General features: G+C 47.0%; 1 protein-coding gene across 1 annotated transcript; it reads right to left on the reverse strand.

Annotated features, from left to right (window-relative positions):
* Positions 1-1035: 1035 nt before the first annotated feature.
* Positions 1036-17694, reverse strand: LOC149363312 (serine/threonine-protein kinase PLK1-like). Its single transcript, XM_089568452.1, has 10 exons — positions 17578-17694; positions 14794-14901; positions 14189-14305; positions 11269-11582; positions 10286-10485; positions 9229-9348; positions 8113-8193; positions 6797-7106; positions 2849-3092; positions 1036-1227 (listed from the first exon to the last, which is right to left on the reverse strand). The coding sequence occupies exons 1-10, from the start codon at positions 17689-17691 to the stop codon at positions 1036-1038; spliced, it is 1800 nt and encodes a 599-aa protein (XP_089424578.1). The 5' UTR covers positions 17692-17694.
* Positions 17695-17902: the final 208 nt, after the last annotated feature.

The following is a 17902-nucleotide window of genomic DNA, read 5'->3' on the forward strand; positions in this document are numbered from 1 at the left end:
GTTTTATAACACAACGGCGGTCGGCTGTCGATATTGCACCGTACCGTGGGATATTAAGGTTCGAAAACATCTCCCACAGCGTCACCAGAAGTAAATGGCAAGGATGCTCGAAGACAGCATAAGTGCACTTCTTTCTCTGTTTATCGACGGAGTTATAAAGAACTACGTTGAAAACGAGTGCTTACATTCATGTAAGAATGCAGTACTATACTACTAAAAGCAAGAGCAATACAAATGAAATTGTCGTCATAAAAACACATGTTATGTATATATAAAAGCGTACTGTGGAAATGCACATCCACACAAAAAGTAAATGCGATACAAATTGCGAAGATACGGGGAAATGCAAATGACGAGACAAGAGGCCCGAGAGTAACTGGCCTTCAGTTTGCTACGAGTCGCCCCGCAAGGCAGGCTGTGAGTGCCATGAAACAGTTGGCGTGCCTCACTCCAAGGCTTACAGAAGAAAAAAAAAAAAGCTGAAAAGAGTAACAGTAAGAACAATAAGAACATAAACACTGCAATATAATGTGACGCGCAAATCATAGGGAAGCGATATACGCCCTTCTCATATCGCTGGCTGTGAAGTTTTGTCCATACAGGTGAGAGCAGAACACAGCCTTCAATTCAAAAAGGGCAAAACAATCTTCGGAAGAGGTCGCTCAATAATGTGGTAGAGCGAGGCAAACTAAGATGAACGCGGCAAAAGGTGGGAACGCTACTGAAAATGTGTGCAATCAAGGCCCATGGTTCAAGCTGCATGCCTGTGCACGGCAAAACTGATGACTGTCTCGCATCGCACCATAACTTGCCTCGCGTGGCTCACTTGCACTGTGAACCATGTGCGATTGAAATTAGCGTTTATGAGCATGAGGGTAAAAAAAACGCATGTGACAAGAATATATTACTGAAGTTTATTGCAACAATACAATACGCATTTGTGTGTCGATGACCCCCATGCAACGCCCTTTATTCTTGAAACTACGGCGGGCACATTGCGGCCAGCTTGTTGGGTAGAACAGTGACCCTGCTCTGCTACGGGCATGCGGAGGCCATTTCGCCGAGCAGAGAGCGTGTGTACTGGAGGCGCAGTAGCAATTTTGGTGGACAGCCTTCCTGAAGTGTCTTGAGCCGGTAAGTGTGGAAAAGACCGTCGGCGTCGATGTATGTAACCGCGGCCATCAAGGGACAGAGAATAAGCTTCGTGTGGTCCTGGAAAAAGTTAACCTGCGGAGGAGGAGTATAATGAAAAGTAGAGTTGCTGCTGTAGGCATTGATGAAAAAATTTTGTTGATTTTGATCACTGAAAGTTAGAATAAATAAACAAAATTTCACCACTTCGCCTCTAGTCCTGGGTTGCCTAGTGCGCCCGCTTCAGCTCAACTTTGCGCAGTGCGCTAGACGATTTTGTGCAAACGAATGGCTTCATGTTAACCGATGAGATGTTAGCAAATGGTATCTTGTTAATCAATGACAACATGCTAACTATTAGCATCGTGTTAGTCAACGGCACTAACGCTGGTTTCATACTGACAAATTTCGGGGAAAGTAAAAGAAACAACTTTACGAAAACATCTGTGGAAACATCGTGCGCTGCTCTCGACAAAAGTTGCTATACGCAGAGACAACGGCTGTCTTGATTTCATATATAACTTATTTGGATTGGTCGGCTGGTAGCTTTATGTGGTTTAACTTTCCAAAGCAACTCAGGCTGCGAGTAATGACGTAGTCCATCCGGATGATTTCCGCCACCTGGAGTTCTTTAACGTGCACTGTCATCGCACAGCACACGCGTGCCTGCAGCATTTCGCCTCCATCGAAATAGAAGCGCCGCGACCAGGATTGAACGCACGCCTTTCGGATCAACAGCCGAACACAACCACCACCTAGCCACTGTAGCGTCTGAGTGTGTGGAATGGGAAGCAGGGCACCACAACTGAGGTCTAGCAAGGGTTCTCTAAAATAAACGTTATAATGCCAGTTTTTGAACAAAAATGCAGGATCTCCTTGTCTATTTAAAAGAATGTTTGCCTGAGAAGCAACTACATATACATGGGGTGGTCCCCATACACATGGGGACGAACCAAACCGCCCCTTATCGGAAATAAATGCGTCGCCGTTTATAGCCCCTTAGATTTCATTGTTCTCTCTCGAGCTTTCAAATACGATATCGGAGTGAATTTTTTTCTCTTGGCTTCTGCTCAGAATTCCGTTCGGGCTTTAAGCCGCCTACCAGCAAAACGTCTTCATGAAAAAGACCGCGATTGTTATCAAGAAAAAAGGCGCGGACTGTTAAGCTCCGTGTTAAGCGTATAGCGCGATGCCGTTAATGCGTAAATGCCCATATACGCGGAATTGGTAATTTTTTACTTCATATTCATAGATCGCTGAGGGTCCTCATGCCACTCCTGGTGCAGTAGTGCAGCGGTTAAGCGATGCCCGGCGTCGTCGCTGTTGTCGTGGCTGTGTTTGAAAAAGCCACTGCCAAGGCAGTGACTCCGTCAGGTGCCGGTTTCCAACCCAGCCACCGGTGGGGCTTTGTGAGACCGAGGTTGCCGTTCTAATGCAACCCTTCGCGACCAACGGCTAATTTCGCTGCCAACTGCCGTGGTGGTTAGCGTGTGATGACGTCACTAATTTCGCTGCCAACTGCCGTGGTGGTCAGGGTGTGATGACGTCACAACTTCACGTGACCGAGGCAAGAGGTGGGCCACCCGCTTCTTTGGCGATTTTTCGCTCACGCCACCGACGACGACGGGCCTTCTGCTGGACAAGACTCTTAAGGCTATTGCGTTAAAACCAGCGGTGGTGTACTTTGGGCAAAGAGAGCGAACGCCTTTATCCCTACCTGTACCGTCCCGTTAGTCAGGTAGAAGGAGATGGCCTGGCGGGTGCGTAGCAATGAACCCAGGTAAGGCAGCCTAACAAGGTTGTCACAGTCACGCGGACTGACGTGTTCGCCAGTCTTTAGCAGACTCTTCATGAAGGTCAAGAAGTACTTCAGCAGTGTGGTTTTTTTTTCTAGTGGCGAAGGGTACTCTTCTAAAGTATGGTAGTACTCAAAGCCGCCCTCGTCCACATACATCATACTCCTGGAAAAAAATATGTGGAAGCGTCACCGATGAGGATACTGCGGAAAGATGCACATTTCCAGCCTCCCGGTGTTCTTAAAAGAAAGGAGATTGAAAATTTTACCCCTGAACGGTAAGGAAAAATGGCCTTCATTAAAAACTCCACACGCCGTGCTTCAGAAAGCCCGATTCCGGAAGCAGCGATTGCCGGTTCATTTGAAATTATTCAACAGGATCTCCAGCCAGTATTATGATGCAGTGGTCAGCTTATTCTTACAACTGCCTCAATTGTAAATGAACGAGTCAACTGATCTCTTCGTGCCTGCCTGTTGTTCTCTGTTTTGTAGCGTATAACCAGCTAAGACGCCAGACATGGGGCTAAGTTCGTTTGTTGCATTTAAAGACCCGAAGGTGCTGAAAGTGAGTCTGAAACATTTGATTCCTTTAGAAAGCGGTATACACATGGGAGATCTACAATCGCATACAATGTGTTCGTTCTAGGAAGAGTAAAATTGCTTTTTCTCGTTGTTTCATGTCCTAAGCAAGCATTTAAAATGAAGTTTACTGTGACCATGTGTACGAATTTTTCAGGGGCATGTTTGTTTTGTTTAATTACCAACATGTGGTGTGCACGGTGTGTGTTCATTGTGAAGGCGGCGCAAAATGATTTAGATGAAACGTTCTTGACGTCTACATCGTTGCCAGTCACCTAAGGTAAGCTCTACTAGGTGGATGTCATCGCTGTCCCACTTATAACCTGCCTTTTGCTTCTTGCCTAACGTTCTATTAAATTCATGCACTATTAGTAGGTGATATTTACTTCCTGGAGATCTATTTTTGCTTGTCCAGCAATACGTCCACTCATTCCTTCCAGCTGATTGTCGCCCGATGCGAGGTTACGGTATCAGATATTGTAGGTTAAGAGACAGCATCACACGCCGATATCAAGTAACCAACACCATTTCCGCTAGGTAAAATGAGTTGTACCTTTGCCGAGCGGCCCATTTCTGGGCGTAATTTGAATCTGTTACACAGGAAAAAGCCGCCGCTTTCACGACAAAGCAGTAACTCTCGTCTGACGTTCTCTCGTTTGGCGTCCCTCGCAACGAGGAAAGTCTAGCGCACATGTTCGAAAAAATAAAAGCGCCTACAGAACGTGTATGGTGTGGTTGCACTGAACGACGACGGCCGGCCTGCGAAACGGCAAGACGCAAACGCTGCGTGATAGCATCCGATTTCTATGGCAAAGAGATATTTCCTCTATGTCGTTCCTGCCGGCGAAGTATCGCTGCTTGGTTGATAGAAGACGCAGCGATCACAGGCTAGAACTGGAAGAACGGGAGTGGTATTTGGGCAATGGTGTACAGTGAGTTTCCCATGGTATGCACCACGCTCGGGACCAACCATAATGTGGTGGTTTGTCTTCGTGCTGCGGCAGTTGTATTATCGGTTCGGCTTTGTTTATTGCGGTTTAACGTCCCAAAGCAACTAAGGCTATGAGGGACGCCGTAGTGAAGGGATCCGGAAATTTCGACCACCTGGGGTTCTTTAACGTGCACTGACATCGCACAGCAAACGGGGCTGTAGGATTTCGCCTCCATCAAAATTCGACTTCCGCGGTTGGGATCGAACCTGTGTTTTTCGGGCCAGCAGCTGAGCGCCTTAACCACTGAGCCACCGTGGCAGCTGCTGTATAACTGATAATATCAGGGGTCCATTCAGGGGTTGGTCTGTGTTTGAGGGTTTTAGGGCTTTTAGTACGATCTGCGAGTTAATGTGAATAACACTTCTCTCCATATTTTTCTGTATTTTCTGGAGAGCATCATTCATTGACAGCGTAGCATTCGACCTTAGAAATGATGGGCATTGTAGTGGGCTACTTTCTCCCACTTTTTTTCAAATGAAAACTTTATTGCGAGAACAGGTAATACGCACAAACACTGTTTGGACCGATAGCTATAAAAGCTAGTGGCCGTTCCAATGCAAAAATTACTTGCAGTTTTATGGAGTTCTGTCTTTGGACAGTCTGCATAAAAAAATAGAGTGGACACTTAAACCACGCCTTAAGAGAATGACGCGATAGCTTAATGGGTTAATACCCATACATGCAGTATATGGTCATTCTCTGCTTAGCATTCACAGGTCCCTGGGAGTCCTCATACCCCCCTGGTACCGTATGCCATTATTAAGCGATGCGCCACTGCCCTGCGATGAGGTGCCAGCACCGATGGACTTGTTCGACCTAGGTTGCTCCCGCCGAACAACCTCTAGCGACAAAGCATTGATTTAACTGCCACCTGCTACGGTGCGCAGTTTGCTCACATATGGTGGGCAGGTTGTTATAACGCCACAAGGTCACGTAACCTATGTGGCCCACCTACTTCTTAGGTTGCTTATTTGGGGATTTCGCGTTGATTTTTTGCTCAGGGTCAACAACACCGACGAGGCTGAAGGTGAAGCCCTATTTTATGTTACACGACCTCCTTAACGTTATCGAGTTAACATGGTGTAATTCTCAGAATTTATCTATAAAGTTCAGTGTTCTTGTGGGGTTTGTTTTCTGCCGAGCAGTGCCAGTGAAATCACATACCCGATGCAGGTCGTATCTTGAAAGGCAGTGGGTTAAGTTCATGCGCGATACGTTGCAGTTTATTGAGTAAGTACAGTTCGAGGCATGCGTCTTGAAACCGTACTAGCAACGTTGCGACTGATGTTTGTTTATTAGAATATATCTTCGAGGGAAATCAGCGATAATGAGGTAGCATAGAAGTCTCGGCAGTACCGTATTTCAACGATGTACGCACATGAGAGCTTGGTTCTGTCTACACGGAGCGGTTCATTAGTTTCTATGTAAAATATATTTATGGGTGATGTCTTTAATGAGAGACGCCAATCTGAGTTGTACCCGGGGACCAGATATTTTAACTATGAATGGCTGGCTGAGCCATATGTTATGCGCCCATAATATAAATGCAAAGAGATGCTCGCCAGAGATTGGTAAATATGTAACAAGCATGCCCACTGAAATCCACACGATTTTCGCTGCAGCACTTTTAGGAAATTTAGATGAGCAAGGTTCCGGGCAAGTTGGTAATGCATTTAAAAGGAAGAAACAGCATGAAGAAACACGAACACATGAAGAACCGACACACACACGAGCGCTGTTTCACCTCTGACTCAAGAAATAAACAGCGCTCGTGTGTGCGTCGTTTCTTGGTGTGTCCGTATTTCTTCGAGCTATTTCTTACTTCTAATTGAAATTTAGATTTCGGGTGGCTTCAGCTTTAGGGAACTCATGGGGCTCAGGAATGTCAGTTTCCTAGCGAAAATTGTGCCTAAATTCTTGTGCTCAGACTATGGTAGTGTAATTTCATTTAGGTGCTATGTGGGATAAGTTTCCATGTCTCGTCTGAGCCAGAAAAAAACAGCGCAGACTTTTCTGGCAAACATTGAACACACTTCTGTCTCCTGCAACCAGACCAGCTTCTTAACGTCAGACAGTTTGTCTTGAAGAGCTTGACCACAGCCGTTCCATCCGCGAAATAACATTGGAAGGGTCACTTAAGCTTCATCGCTGTGGTGCGATGCGATAGCTTTAATGGCTTAATTCTCATATACGCGGAAACTTTCATATTTTGCTTCACACTTATAGGTCTTTGGCAGTCATACGACTGCTGGCGCACTGGTGCAGCGGTGCAACTGCACGGGCACAGAGAGAAACTTACATTTCATTGTTGAGCAGGATGAGGCGCGTGTCGTCATTGAACAGCACGCCTATGCTGCTGTCGCATAGTTGGTATCCGATGCCGTACTTCTCGGTGTAGTCCGCCCATTTGCTCACCCAGAAGACTGGCGTGGAGGCAGGGTCCTCCGCCTCGTCAGGGCGTTCGAAGCAACGCTCGGGCGGCTCTGCTCGAAACAGCTGCTGCAGGAGACTCTGGAGCTCTTCGAGGTGATGTTGTCGATGCACTCCTCGTTGTATCGGGGTCAATATATCTGCTTGAGATGGCGCTTGAGCTTCCTTGAATCCTGCGGCTGCACCGTCGGAGGGAAAGTCCACCAAGTCGAATAAATCAAAGAAGTCCAGCAAGCCCAACAAAGCAATGCTGACAGCTGCGCGTGTGCCCTTCACTCAAGGTGAAATCATGACCATTTAGGCAGCGCTTTATTGCAGACAGAGAACCCCTGAAACCTTAGGGTAAAACAGTGCGCAACAACGGAAGGGAGTACACAATCGTGGACAGCGGGTGGAGCTTAGTTGTGTAGGGCGGTGGTAATGACAACAACACTGCCATCAGTTTGCACACTATTAGAGACACCCGGCTGAACAAGCGAACAAAAACGGGTTACGATGCGATTGGGTTAGCGTTCCCTGAATCCATTTGCACGAATGATAATTCGGGTACCTTTTTTTAGTGAGAGTAAGAAAACCGACAAGAATGAGTGCGAAAAGATCATGCAGCTTCCAGGCAAGAAGAAGACGGCGAGCATGGCAATTTGTTCTCACTGTGGCCAGGTGCTGCCAGCATCGCAACTTCTGTTGTGTGCAGGCGCCCGTGTAGAATAAGCCCTCGCTTTTCAACATCCCTTCATCCCCCCCCCCCCCCTCCTTCTTTCGCTTGTATATGATGTAAGTAATGGTGGAGTTGAGAACATGCACTTCACTTCAGACACGAATGGTTACGATATATTTTACCGACACTTTTTAAAGCACCTGCAAAGCTATTTTTACAGTTTTTACAGAAAATTTACCTGAGTGCTACTAATGTAATGTTACAGGTCCGCGATAAGAAAAAGGCATAATTTTGGCACTTCCCAGATTGATCCGCGATAGCAAGTTTAGCGTGAAGCCCGCATGCGTGCATACAATGTTTCCTTCGTCGACGTCAGGCAGCAAATTTTCTACTCCCAATCAATTTCAAAGCGACAGACGTGCCATATGCGGAATCTGGCCAGGACAGCCATCTGATTTCGTATCTAGACAAATGGGCAAGCTCTACTTTCAGTGCGCAAAAGAGGGCTAACAACAAATGTTACGCACGCTGCTCTGACTGCGGGTTTTGCGCCGGCTTTGCCTCCTTTTCGGGTCGCTTCTTCATGGGAGTCACCTTGGCCTCCAGCTCTGGAAAAGCAGAGTCGTGCGACGGAGGTTGTGCTTAGGTGAAAGGTCCGATATGCCATACGTACGATGCTTTACGGTCTATCTACATCCCCATTTAATACTAGGCAATAATAAAAAGTGCCTGAAAAACTTTTGCCTTTGATGCGCACATCGTTCTTGGTCTATGACAGCTTGTTTTGGCATGAGTTAAAATACTTGCTTCAGTAAGACCGCGAGAACGTTCAAGGGAACCAGGAAGGGAAATTTTTGAAGAATATGCAGGAAAAAATAGATGCTTAAAATACACTACCAAATTTGAACGTAACCTTGATAAAAACGACTTCAAGTCTTCATTAAGGTGGTGTGCCCTTACCAAGACGATCGCCAAGTAGGACAGGCACACCAATCACATGCACTAGGTCCACGAAGTAGATGCATTCCTTTATAAACTCATAAAACCGTATTCATAGTGCTACGGAGACCGTCCATGAGAACGTCCATGAAAAGATTAACTGACGTGTCATTCACACAGTCGTGCCCCTTCTTGTCATGAGCCGTGGCTGAAGGAGATAAAGATACTTGGCAGAGGTGGTGATAAGACGGCACGTGAATTATTAGACTGTGTGAGTGACACGTCAGTTAATCTTTTGCAGGCAGAATACAGATACCTTGAGCACGCATTGTGATATGACGATCTGTTTCTTTACTGCGCATGTCTCGTTTTATGTATATATTTTCGCTCTCTTATCTGCGAACAAATCAGATGAAGTTAGCGCCTGTCCTGTGTGTTCCTCCTCTTGTGTGAGTGTTCCGGTGCGCTTGAATTCATTTCAATATAAACCTTTGAGGTGTGGGCCACCATAATAACAGATTGCGACCCGGCATGATAGAGTACACAGTTGCGACCTTGGTTGTGAACGTCTAGGGCTCCGCGACCATCATTTTGCCGAGGCGCGCGCGTACGTTGCGTTTATCTGCATATTCTGTATTGTGTCGGACGACGAAGGAAGCTTCTTTTGTCGTTTGCGTTATAGACGGTACTGTTCGTCAACTCACCACGTTGTGCGTTTCTTTCCGACAAAGGCCGACGGCCGTCAGTGGTCACGGTGGCATTAAGAGTGTCAAAGCGCGGAGGTGTGACCAGGCAGGACGTAGGCAGGTGCGATGGTAGAGGCCCTATAAACAGAAGAAACAGGAAAATGAATAACTTCTTCGCCGCGCTGTGTGGCGAGATAAATTCTGCATACCAGTGGTTTTGGTGCAAAGCAACAATGCCTACACAAACAAAGAAGCAAGTAATTTATCACCTGCCTGGAAAAAGTCGGGAGCACTGATAGCTGTAGCGATTGGGCACCTCCGCTATTAATACAGCAGCACCGTCGCTCGTGCGTCCTTCCACAAGGCTTCCACAGACGCGTTTTTCTCCAGCTCGACTACCCAATGCTGATGTTTTATGAGTGTCGTGTTCATTAACCTGCTTGGATACCGTATAACCAACGTGATGACCCATAAAGAAGCCTTTTACTTTAGCTGGCAAGTTCATTTTCAATTCGCTGCAGTCAACACAAAATTTGAGGATCATAGCTGCTTTCCCTTTCCGAGCCAGTCTAGGTCATGACATTATGTATAACAGCTCGATTTTGAATAAAAGTGTACACGAAATCTAATCTCGAACGTATGGATTCACATCTGAAAAGGATCCTTGCTAGTAGTTGATGTAAGTAAGGAATAAAATTCGTGAGCGTTCGATCGAAGACGTCCTAACCTGGGCACGGCCACTGCTGGAAAGGTTTCCATTCCAGCCGCATAGCCGAATATGCTACCACGTTTCATAAACGTTCCAGCTTCACTGTATATAATCAATCCACATTCTCTCTTCTATGTTAGCTATTCTGTTACACAGCGTATAATACGTTTCATAGTGCGATTTTTTTTGTATCTTATGCTGTTACTCACACTCTTTCTTGCCGTGTCATCGCCTTCCTTTTGGCTGCGATCGTTCCCTACATCATCCTTTGTACACAGGGTTAGCGAATTGATGTGGGGTTACAGCAAGAACACTCCAGCATAAAAGGTGGCTGCAATGATTGAGGAATAAAGAAAAGAAATATACCTCCGGTAATGAAAACATCTTCCAGGATGGCGTTGATGCTTGGCCTCTTTCCTGGTTCCCTCTGAAGCATCCTGAGGATAAGGTCACGTGCTGAGGCGCTCACCGTGTAAGGGATGCGGTACCTGTTCTGTCTGATGAGGGCATACGTTTCAGCGGCGGTTGGAGCCTCGAACGGAGTGTGGCCCACAAGCATTGCGTACCTGCAGAGAACAGCTGCACTGCAGTCACTCACGCCACTCTGCTTCTTTAGCTGTACAACAGCCACGCATTTCGCGTCCGCCTTAGGCTAGAAAGCCAGCAAATGTAAGAACTGAAAGCAAGCATCGCTCGCATAAACTGCTGTATATCAAAGAGAATAACAGTTTCTGAAGCATAAAGAGGCCAGTGTATTAATTTTAGAGCAGAGGTCTTCATATGCAGGCACCATTGCTTCGGTGTCTCTGAATGTCCCCTCCTTTAGTCAAGCTTTCTTTTCATGACTGTGTGCAAGACTGCCCTCTGTCTCAATATGTTTCATTTATACTAAATGTTTTGTTTCAGAAAAGTTATGCAGTTCTTTAGGAAAGAGCTTTAAGATGTGGAATAACATAAAAGAAACTCTTTCTCTCTTTCTCAACGGACTGGTGACCTGGCTTTTGGGCAGCTTTCTCAGCAGGCTTCAAGCATTTGCGAAATGAAGTAGCTAAAGTACTATTATTATTATTAATAATTATCCGTGATCAGCGCCTGCGGAAACCAGAGAGCTCACGTGATCTAGGCGGCCTAACTACGTGCAAACAGACATAAAACTTATCAAAAGGTTTCTATTCGAAAACCCCATCTAGCGGCTCCTGCAATTACATGTGCCTTGCATAACTGCTCAATTAATTGCAGTGCATTCTTGATAAAAACTGCATCTTGTTTGAAATTTTTAGGAAACCTTTTAAGAGAGCTGCACAGTATTTCGGAAAGAGTGATGAGGCCCATAGACGTAAAAGACTCACAAGATGCATCCGATCGACCATACGTCGACCTCAAAGCTGTGTCCCCTTTTTGACAGGACCTCCGGTGCGATATAGCTCGGAGTTCCACAAAAGGTCTTTTTGCGCTCGTGCCCGAGGCCAACGCGGGTCGCGAGACCAAAGTCTGCCACCTTGAGCTCCATCTCTTCGTTGAGTAGCAGATTGCCCAGCTTCAGGTCTCTGTGGATCACACGCTGCTCCTTCAGGTATCGGCAGGCCAGTAGAAGCTGGCGCATGAAGTATCGGGCCTCGCCTTCCGTCAGTGTTAACCGCCGCCGTTGCATTTCCATGAGCGACTGGAAAATAAAGCAGAAAAACGGTTTGCAGCTAGCTCCGCAATCGCATTCAACCCGGCGATCTTGACGAGTGAAGGAATTTGGCTCTGAATGAATGCTCATAGCGAGATCCAACAAACGAACAAGATAACTTTAAGTAAGCCAACGCTACAACCATGCGTGGAATCGTCGCCTTCCATAAGCCTCAGGCGGCCGTTCTCGAGCCCAATTACACGTGGGCAGAACATCTGCGGTCCTCAAGCTACTATATTCATGCACCCATGCCTACCTACTCGTCACGGATCCCCGCCGATCGCGTACTGAGGATGGCACCAATAACTACATGAAAGACCTGAGGGGATTTTTAAGATCTGGGTTAAGGGTATGACGTGATAGCGTAATTTGGTTAATGTCCATAAATGCGCAATTGGTGGACTCCTGCCTTACATTCATACATGTAGCTGGGAGTGCTCATGCCATTCCTGGAGCAGTGCGGCTGCGCTTAAGCGATGCTCCACGGCTTCGACCACTGCACCGGCAGGTGGCTGCTTGAAACTAAGCCAGCGGTGGTGATTTTGAAACAAGTGGCGCACAAACTCTCGCGACAAGTTATTAACTGCCGCCAGCTACGGGGGGCAGGTTGTAATTACGTCACAAGGAAACGGGATCTAGGTGGGCCGCTACGCTGCTTCATTGGGGATTTTTGGTCACGCCGCTGTCGCCGAAGATAGCGCCGAGTTTTCTCGTGAATGGGAATCTGAACGTTATCACTTTATGATGCAGTGCACGCATGGCATGATTTGAGTAGCAAGTGCGTATGTCAGGAAAAATATTATTATTGTTTCCAAAAAGCGAACAAAAGATTAGAGAGGACACTTAAGCTCCGCCTTGAGGGAATGACGCGATAGCCTAATGGATTGATGCCCATATATGCAGGATTGTTCATTACATACTTAACATTCATTGATCCCTACAAGCTCTCATATCACTCCTGGCGGTGGCCTGTCCTGCGATGGCAGGCGCTGCCAACTGTGGAGCTTGTGGCACGAAGGTTGCTCTTGCCGAGCAACATCTAGCGAAGAACCAATATAACTGCCGCCTGCCACGATGCCCACTTTGCACACAGTGCGATGGGAAGGTTGTGATGATGCCAGAGGGGACACGCCCTAGGCGACCCGCCTGCCTCCTCGGTTACTTCTCTGGGGATTTTGCGTGGATTTGTAGCTCACGGTCAACGACACCGACAGCGACGCTGGTTGTTGTGCAACAAGAGATCCTCAGTGCTGTCGCGTTAAAAGCTCCGCTTAAATTCCTCACTCATCTACATTTATGCGATGTAGTGAATGTATGTCTGTGTATCTCTGATAAAATGAAGCGTCCAATGTAGTCTATTTGAAGGCCAAAAGGTTGCAACGGTGGGAGGAGGGTTAGAAGGATTTCACTTGTGCTCGCGCGCCAATGTTTAAAGTGCTACTTTTTTGGCGATATTTCCAGCTAAGAATCTAACAACTTGTCATAACTCTACTATTGCTTTCTCTTCTACAATTGTGTAAAAGGTAATATGTGTTATAAAATATAGTCAGCAAATTTTGTTTCTCGAGTTTCCCGATCTTTGGGCTCAAAACAGATGTGGTTTAATTTGACAGCTTCATCGCATAGTTCGGGGATGGATCTACCGTGTTTCCCAAGTATAAAGGTTTGTTTAAGATGTGTACGTCCAATTAGAAGGGAACTTAAGACGGCTTCAATAAAGCGCTTTTCGCGCTGACGCAGCTTAAATTCGCAGATGATCGGTTTTGTGAGGTGCAGTTTGTAATTGAGTTCATTACCCCAAGGTGACTGCCGTTTTTTTTCACTGTTTACTCTCGGCCAACTTCAACCATTAGCTATATGAATAACAGCGTGAAAGCACGATAGGACGGGGATGAGACAAGCGACAGGACAAGCCCTTGTCCTGTCCCTTGTCTCGTACTCGTCCTTTCATGCTTTCATGCTGTTGTTTCCAAGTAACTGTAAGTACCAACATTCCCAAGCCTATCAACCTTTCAAAATATCCTCGTGCAAAGCATTTACTTCGTCTAATTTATTTTCGTGAACCCTTGCACCACACATGCCGGCTCTTTCGTTACCGGATATGCTGAACCGGATGTGTGGACATGGCTCAGAACCAAGCATAATTTTAATTTTACCCGGATCTTTTGGCTGTAGCAATATTGTGGATGATATCTCCTATTAATGGTTGGACTGCGTTTATGGAGTGTAGCGCTTTTTGGAATGTGTAGTGATTGGTTTAGTTTGGTTTATTGGGGTTTAACGTACCAAAGCGACTCAGGCTATGAGAGACGCCGTAGTGCAGGGCTCCAGAAATTTCGACCACCTGGGGTTCTTTAACATGCACATACATGGCACAATACACGGGCCTCTAGAATTTCGTCTCCATCAAAATTCAGCTGCCGCGGCCGGGATCTAACCCGCGTCTTTCTGGCCAGGAACGTGTAGTGAGTCAGTGCATATGATAAAGTACTTAGACTACAGATTCAGTGATGAAAAGACGAAAACAAGGCAACTTTGCACAGTGGTGAACACCCAACGAGGAAGAAATGAACATGCTCAGGGAAAATTCGTACCCTCCTGTTGCACAGTTCCAGGATGATGTAAACGTTCTTTTCGTCCTCGAAGCAGGTTTGGAAGGCGACAATGTGCTCATGGTTTAGCGTCTTGTGGATTTGGATCTCTTCGGTCACCTGCGCCCATCAAACACAGCGTGTGAAGGATTATGAGATATCGTTGCACAGAGAAGAAAAAGGTAGGGTGAAGCAGGCAAGCGTCATGGACAGTTTGATGAAGGAAGGACGCAGGCTGTCCTACGTCGAGAGAAGGCTAGCGAATGCTTATCGAGAGGACATCGCTGACAAGAGCAGCGTGCTTAGATGGATTAAGAAATTTAAACTAGGAATGCTATCGTTTAAGGGAGAACATCAACTATGACCACTGACACGAATCGACAGTGAGTAGACGAATTGATATTTACGCAAACGTTTCGCATGCGATAGAGGCTGTCTTTAGTAATACCATTGCATGGAGAAAGAGTTGCCCTAGAAGAATGTTAAATTTGAACGGTGTATGTGAGTTAACGAAAAGTAATACTAACTTCTGAATTACTTTCAGTACAACCCTTATATTTTAATATATCAGTCCATGAACAAACGCCGACGCCGAAAACCGTACTTACCTTCGCCTTATGGCCAGGCTTCAAGAGAAGCTCCTTGGAAACAATCTTGCCGGCGTAAGCCTTATTGGTTTTCGTGTCCACAAATTCATAGCACTTGGCAAAGCCACCCTACAGAGCAAAGAAAAAAAATTGTTTGATGAACAGCGCAAGGGACGAGGACGTAGAAAAACAGGGCAGAAAATGGATATATGCACCGACAGACAAACCGAAAAAAAAAGAATATTCATATGCGGGAACATGAATGAGACCTTAGAATACAACGGAATATAAAATGATACGTGCGAAAGCAATGCCAACGCAACAATATTCTGTGAGAACAACACTCCACCTCCGTTCTCATCGCGCTTAGAAAAATTTGGTACAGTTTTATGTGGCTTAACGGCCCAAAATGACTCAGGTTGTAAGGGACGCTGTACTGGAGTTCTCCGAAAATAATTTCGACCCCCAGGGATTCTTTAACGTGCACTGACATCGCACAGTACACAGACCTCTAACATTCCACCTCCGCCGAGATAAGCTAAGGCCGGGATAGAATCCGCGTCTTTCGGGTCAGTAACCGATCGCCATAACCACTGAGCCACAAAGGTGGTGATTATGAAAAGCGTAAAGCATAGAAGGCACCTTGTTCACTCTCCAGGGCTAATCCATTCAGCTCCTCTCTGCTTGCACACTCGCGAGCATGACAAAGCTTGGAAAGAGAGAGACACACACCACCTTTGTAAAAAACAGGGCGACTAGTATGCTACTCGTTCTGGCCTTGGCTCACGGTTCCATACCTCAGTTGAACTGTTGGCTTCCCATAATCTCTCACTTTCTTGGTTTAAAAGGAATCTGAAAACGGGCTGTAATAAAGGTGCGGTATGCCTAGGATGTTACACCACGCTGCTTCACGAATATTGTCCAGCAGGAATTTTTAAACGACCTTTGTAGAAGCTGGGTTATCTGTAGTCAAAATTTGAATTTCAGCGTCTTGGCGCCTTTTCCTCTCCTCTCGTCACTTTTTGCATGCCGGAATGTGGGCGCTCCTCCGCGGGCCCCACCTCTGTGATCGGAGCTTCCTGAGCCGCCCGAGCTACGCGGCTTAATGGGCGCGGGCACGGTAGCTGCCTGACGTCTGAAAGAACCTACACGCAGGTGCGAGCGAAGGAGGAGGGTTCAAACATGAAAAAGTCGCCGAGAACGGCCGGCCAAATTTAGCGCGTGATTTACGGATTTAGTGCGTGATTGTGGGTTCTCTGCTGCGTGGAAAATAGTGTCATTTGGTTCAGGTTTTCATGACATATATTAGTGTGGGCAGAAGAAAAAAGAAAGAATATTAATGTTGCCAAGCCCACACCGCCTAGGGCAGAGTGGGCCAGGCTTTCATGACATTCGATAGGTTGGGGCAACAGCATGTAGTAGTGATTCAGCGAGTTGATGTGCTCTCCTCGGAAGGTGTTTCAGAGCCCGTCTAAAGCCCTACAGACATCGGGCCCGCCATAACTGTATGGTGAAGCCCAAAGCCTCGTTACCTGCAATTGCTAGTGAGAAGGGACCCGAGAAGATAGACATACACAGGCTGTGCGCCACAGTTATCGTCACCATCAAGGTGGGTGAACTCGCTCAATAGCATTTTTTGCTGCGTCCTGAACAGCCGATTTCGAAGAAGTTTCTGTCGAAAATTTGCTGTAAAAAATATCGAATTTCCCGGCCCCCAGGCTCATATTGCGGATTAGCAGTTGAAGGGAAATGCACTGAGTCATCAAATCAACGAGCAAGGCCTGTCCGTTGCAGCTGGATGGCGTGGTTTGCACACCATAGAAGCATTTCCCGAGCTCTCCCACTCTTCTGACCCACTACGCGCCGAGGAAACGATGCGACGGGCACCAGAAAGTACGGCGGCGTTGGATCGTAAGGGAGCGCTGTAGCATGCGGCAACGAAGAAAATTTTGTTTGCGGTCCGCTCAAGGCTGCGGCCAAGACGGGGACGACGTGACAACCCAAGAAGCACAGGTAATCGGCCCAATATTGGAAATATGTCGGCAAAGGCCAGTCCTACAAAGGACCAGAGTGACACCATCCAGTTCCAATATTGGGCCAATTATCTTTGCTGCTTGGGAAAGGTTTCCCACACAGGGGTCCACCTAAGTTTTTGCCACCGCCACCACTTTGAGAACGAACCGCTACCGTTGCATCGGCTGTCAGCATAGCACAGAGAAAAAAAATTGCCGACGTGCTACAGGCGACAAGAGAGCTGGCAATCCTCACGGTGGACACCAATAGCGAACCAGCCAAGACGTCTATCACGCAGTAATGGGCGGTAGAACTAGAGTGAAAAGTCCCAGAGCACACAGGTTTACGACCAACACTCAAGCAAGAGAAAACAAGCAAGCAATGTTCGGTTCGGTTTTGTTTGGTTTGGTTTTGTGGAATTAAACGTATAAAAGCGATCAGCTACAAGGGATGCTGTAGTGAGAGGCTCCGGAAATCTCGACCAGCCAGGGTTCTTTAACGTTCACTGATATTGTACACTACACGGGCCTCTACAATTTCCCCTCAATTCAAATGCGGCTACTGCGGCTGGGATCGAACCCGTGTCTTTCTGGTCAAGAGCCGAGCAGCATAACCACTGAGCTACCGCGGCGGTGCGAACAAGCAACGCGACGGCACGAAACCAAGCTACACACACCAGCGCGGTGGGCCGCAAGACAATGCTCACTTGCGTCCTCCTCGGTGCCATTTCGGAAGTTAAAGATAGTAGTCCGTAGTAACGAACCATTCGGTGGAATTGGTCAGAGTGCTTACCTTCCCTAGGAATCTCCCGCGGGTGTATTCCTTCTTCTTTCTCGTATCGATGATGGTCTCCGGGATGTCCTTGCTGGCGGTGGACGACGACGTTGTCGGTATGGCGGATGCCATCGTGTGCAAATGAACCACCAGCGCTATCAGGCTCTCAGGCCAAGCGAAGTGGCTCGAAATTGCCACAAGCTATCACCGCCAACGGTTTCACAACGTTGGCTTAGGGCTGGATGCGCGTTCGAAGCGCGTGACACGGGTCGATCAGAAGGCGAGGGACTATGCTGATTGGCTCGCACTCGGCGCGAGAACGTGTGCAGCGTCACCGCAAGTT

This window comes from Amblyomma mixtum, chromosome 2 (assembly GCF_055824585.1).
Source record: "Amblyomma mixtum isolate Tamu chromosome 2, ASM5582458v1, whole genome shotgun sequence".
In the NCBI taxonomy this organism is placed as follows: domain Eukaryota; kingdom Metazoa; phylum Arthropoda; class Arachnida; order Ixodida; family Ixodidae; genus Amblyomma; species Amblyomma mixtum.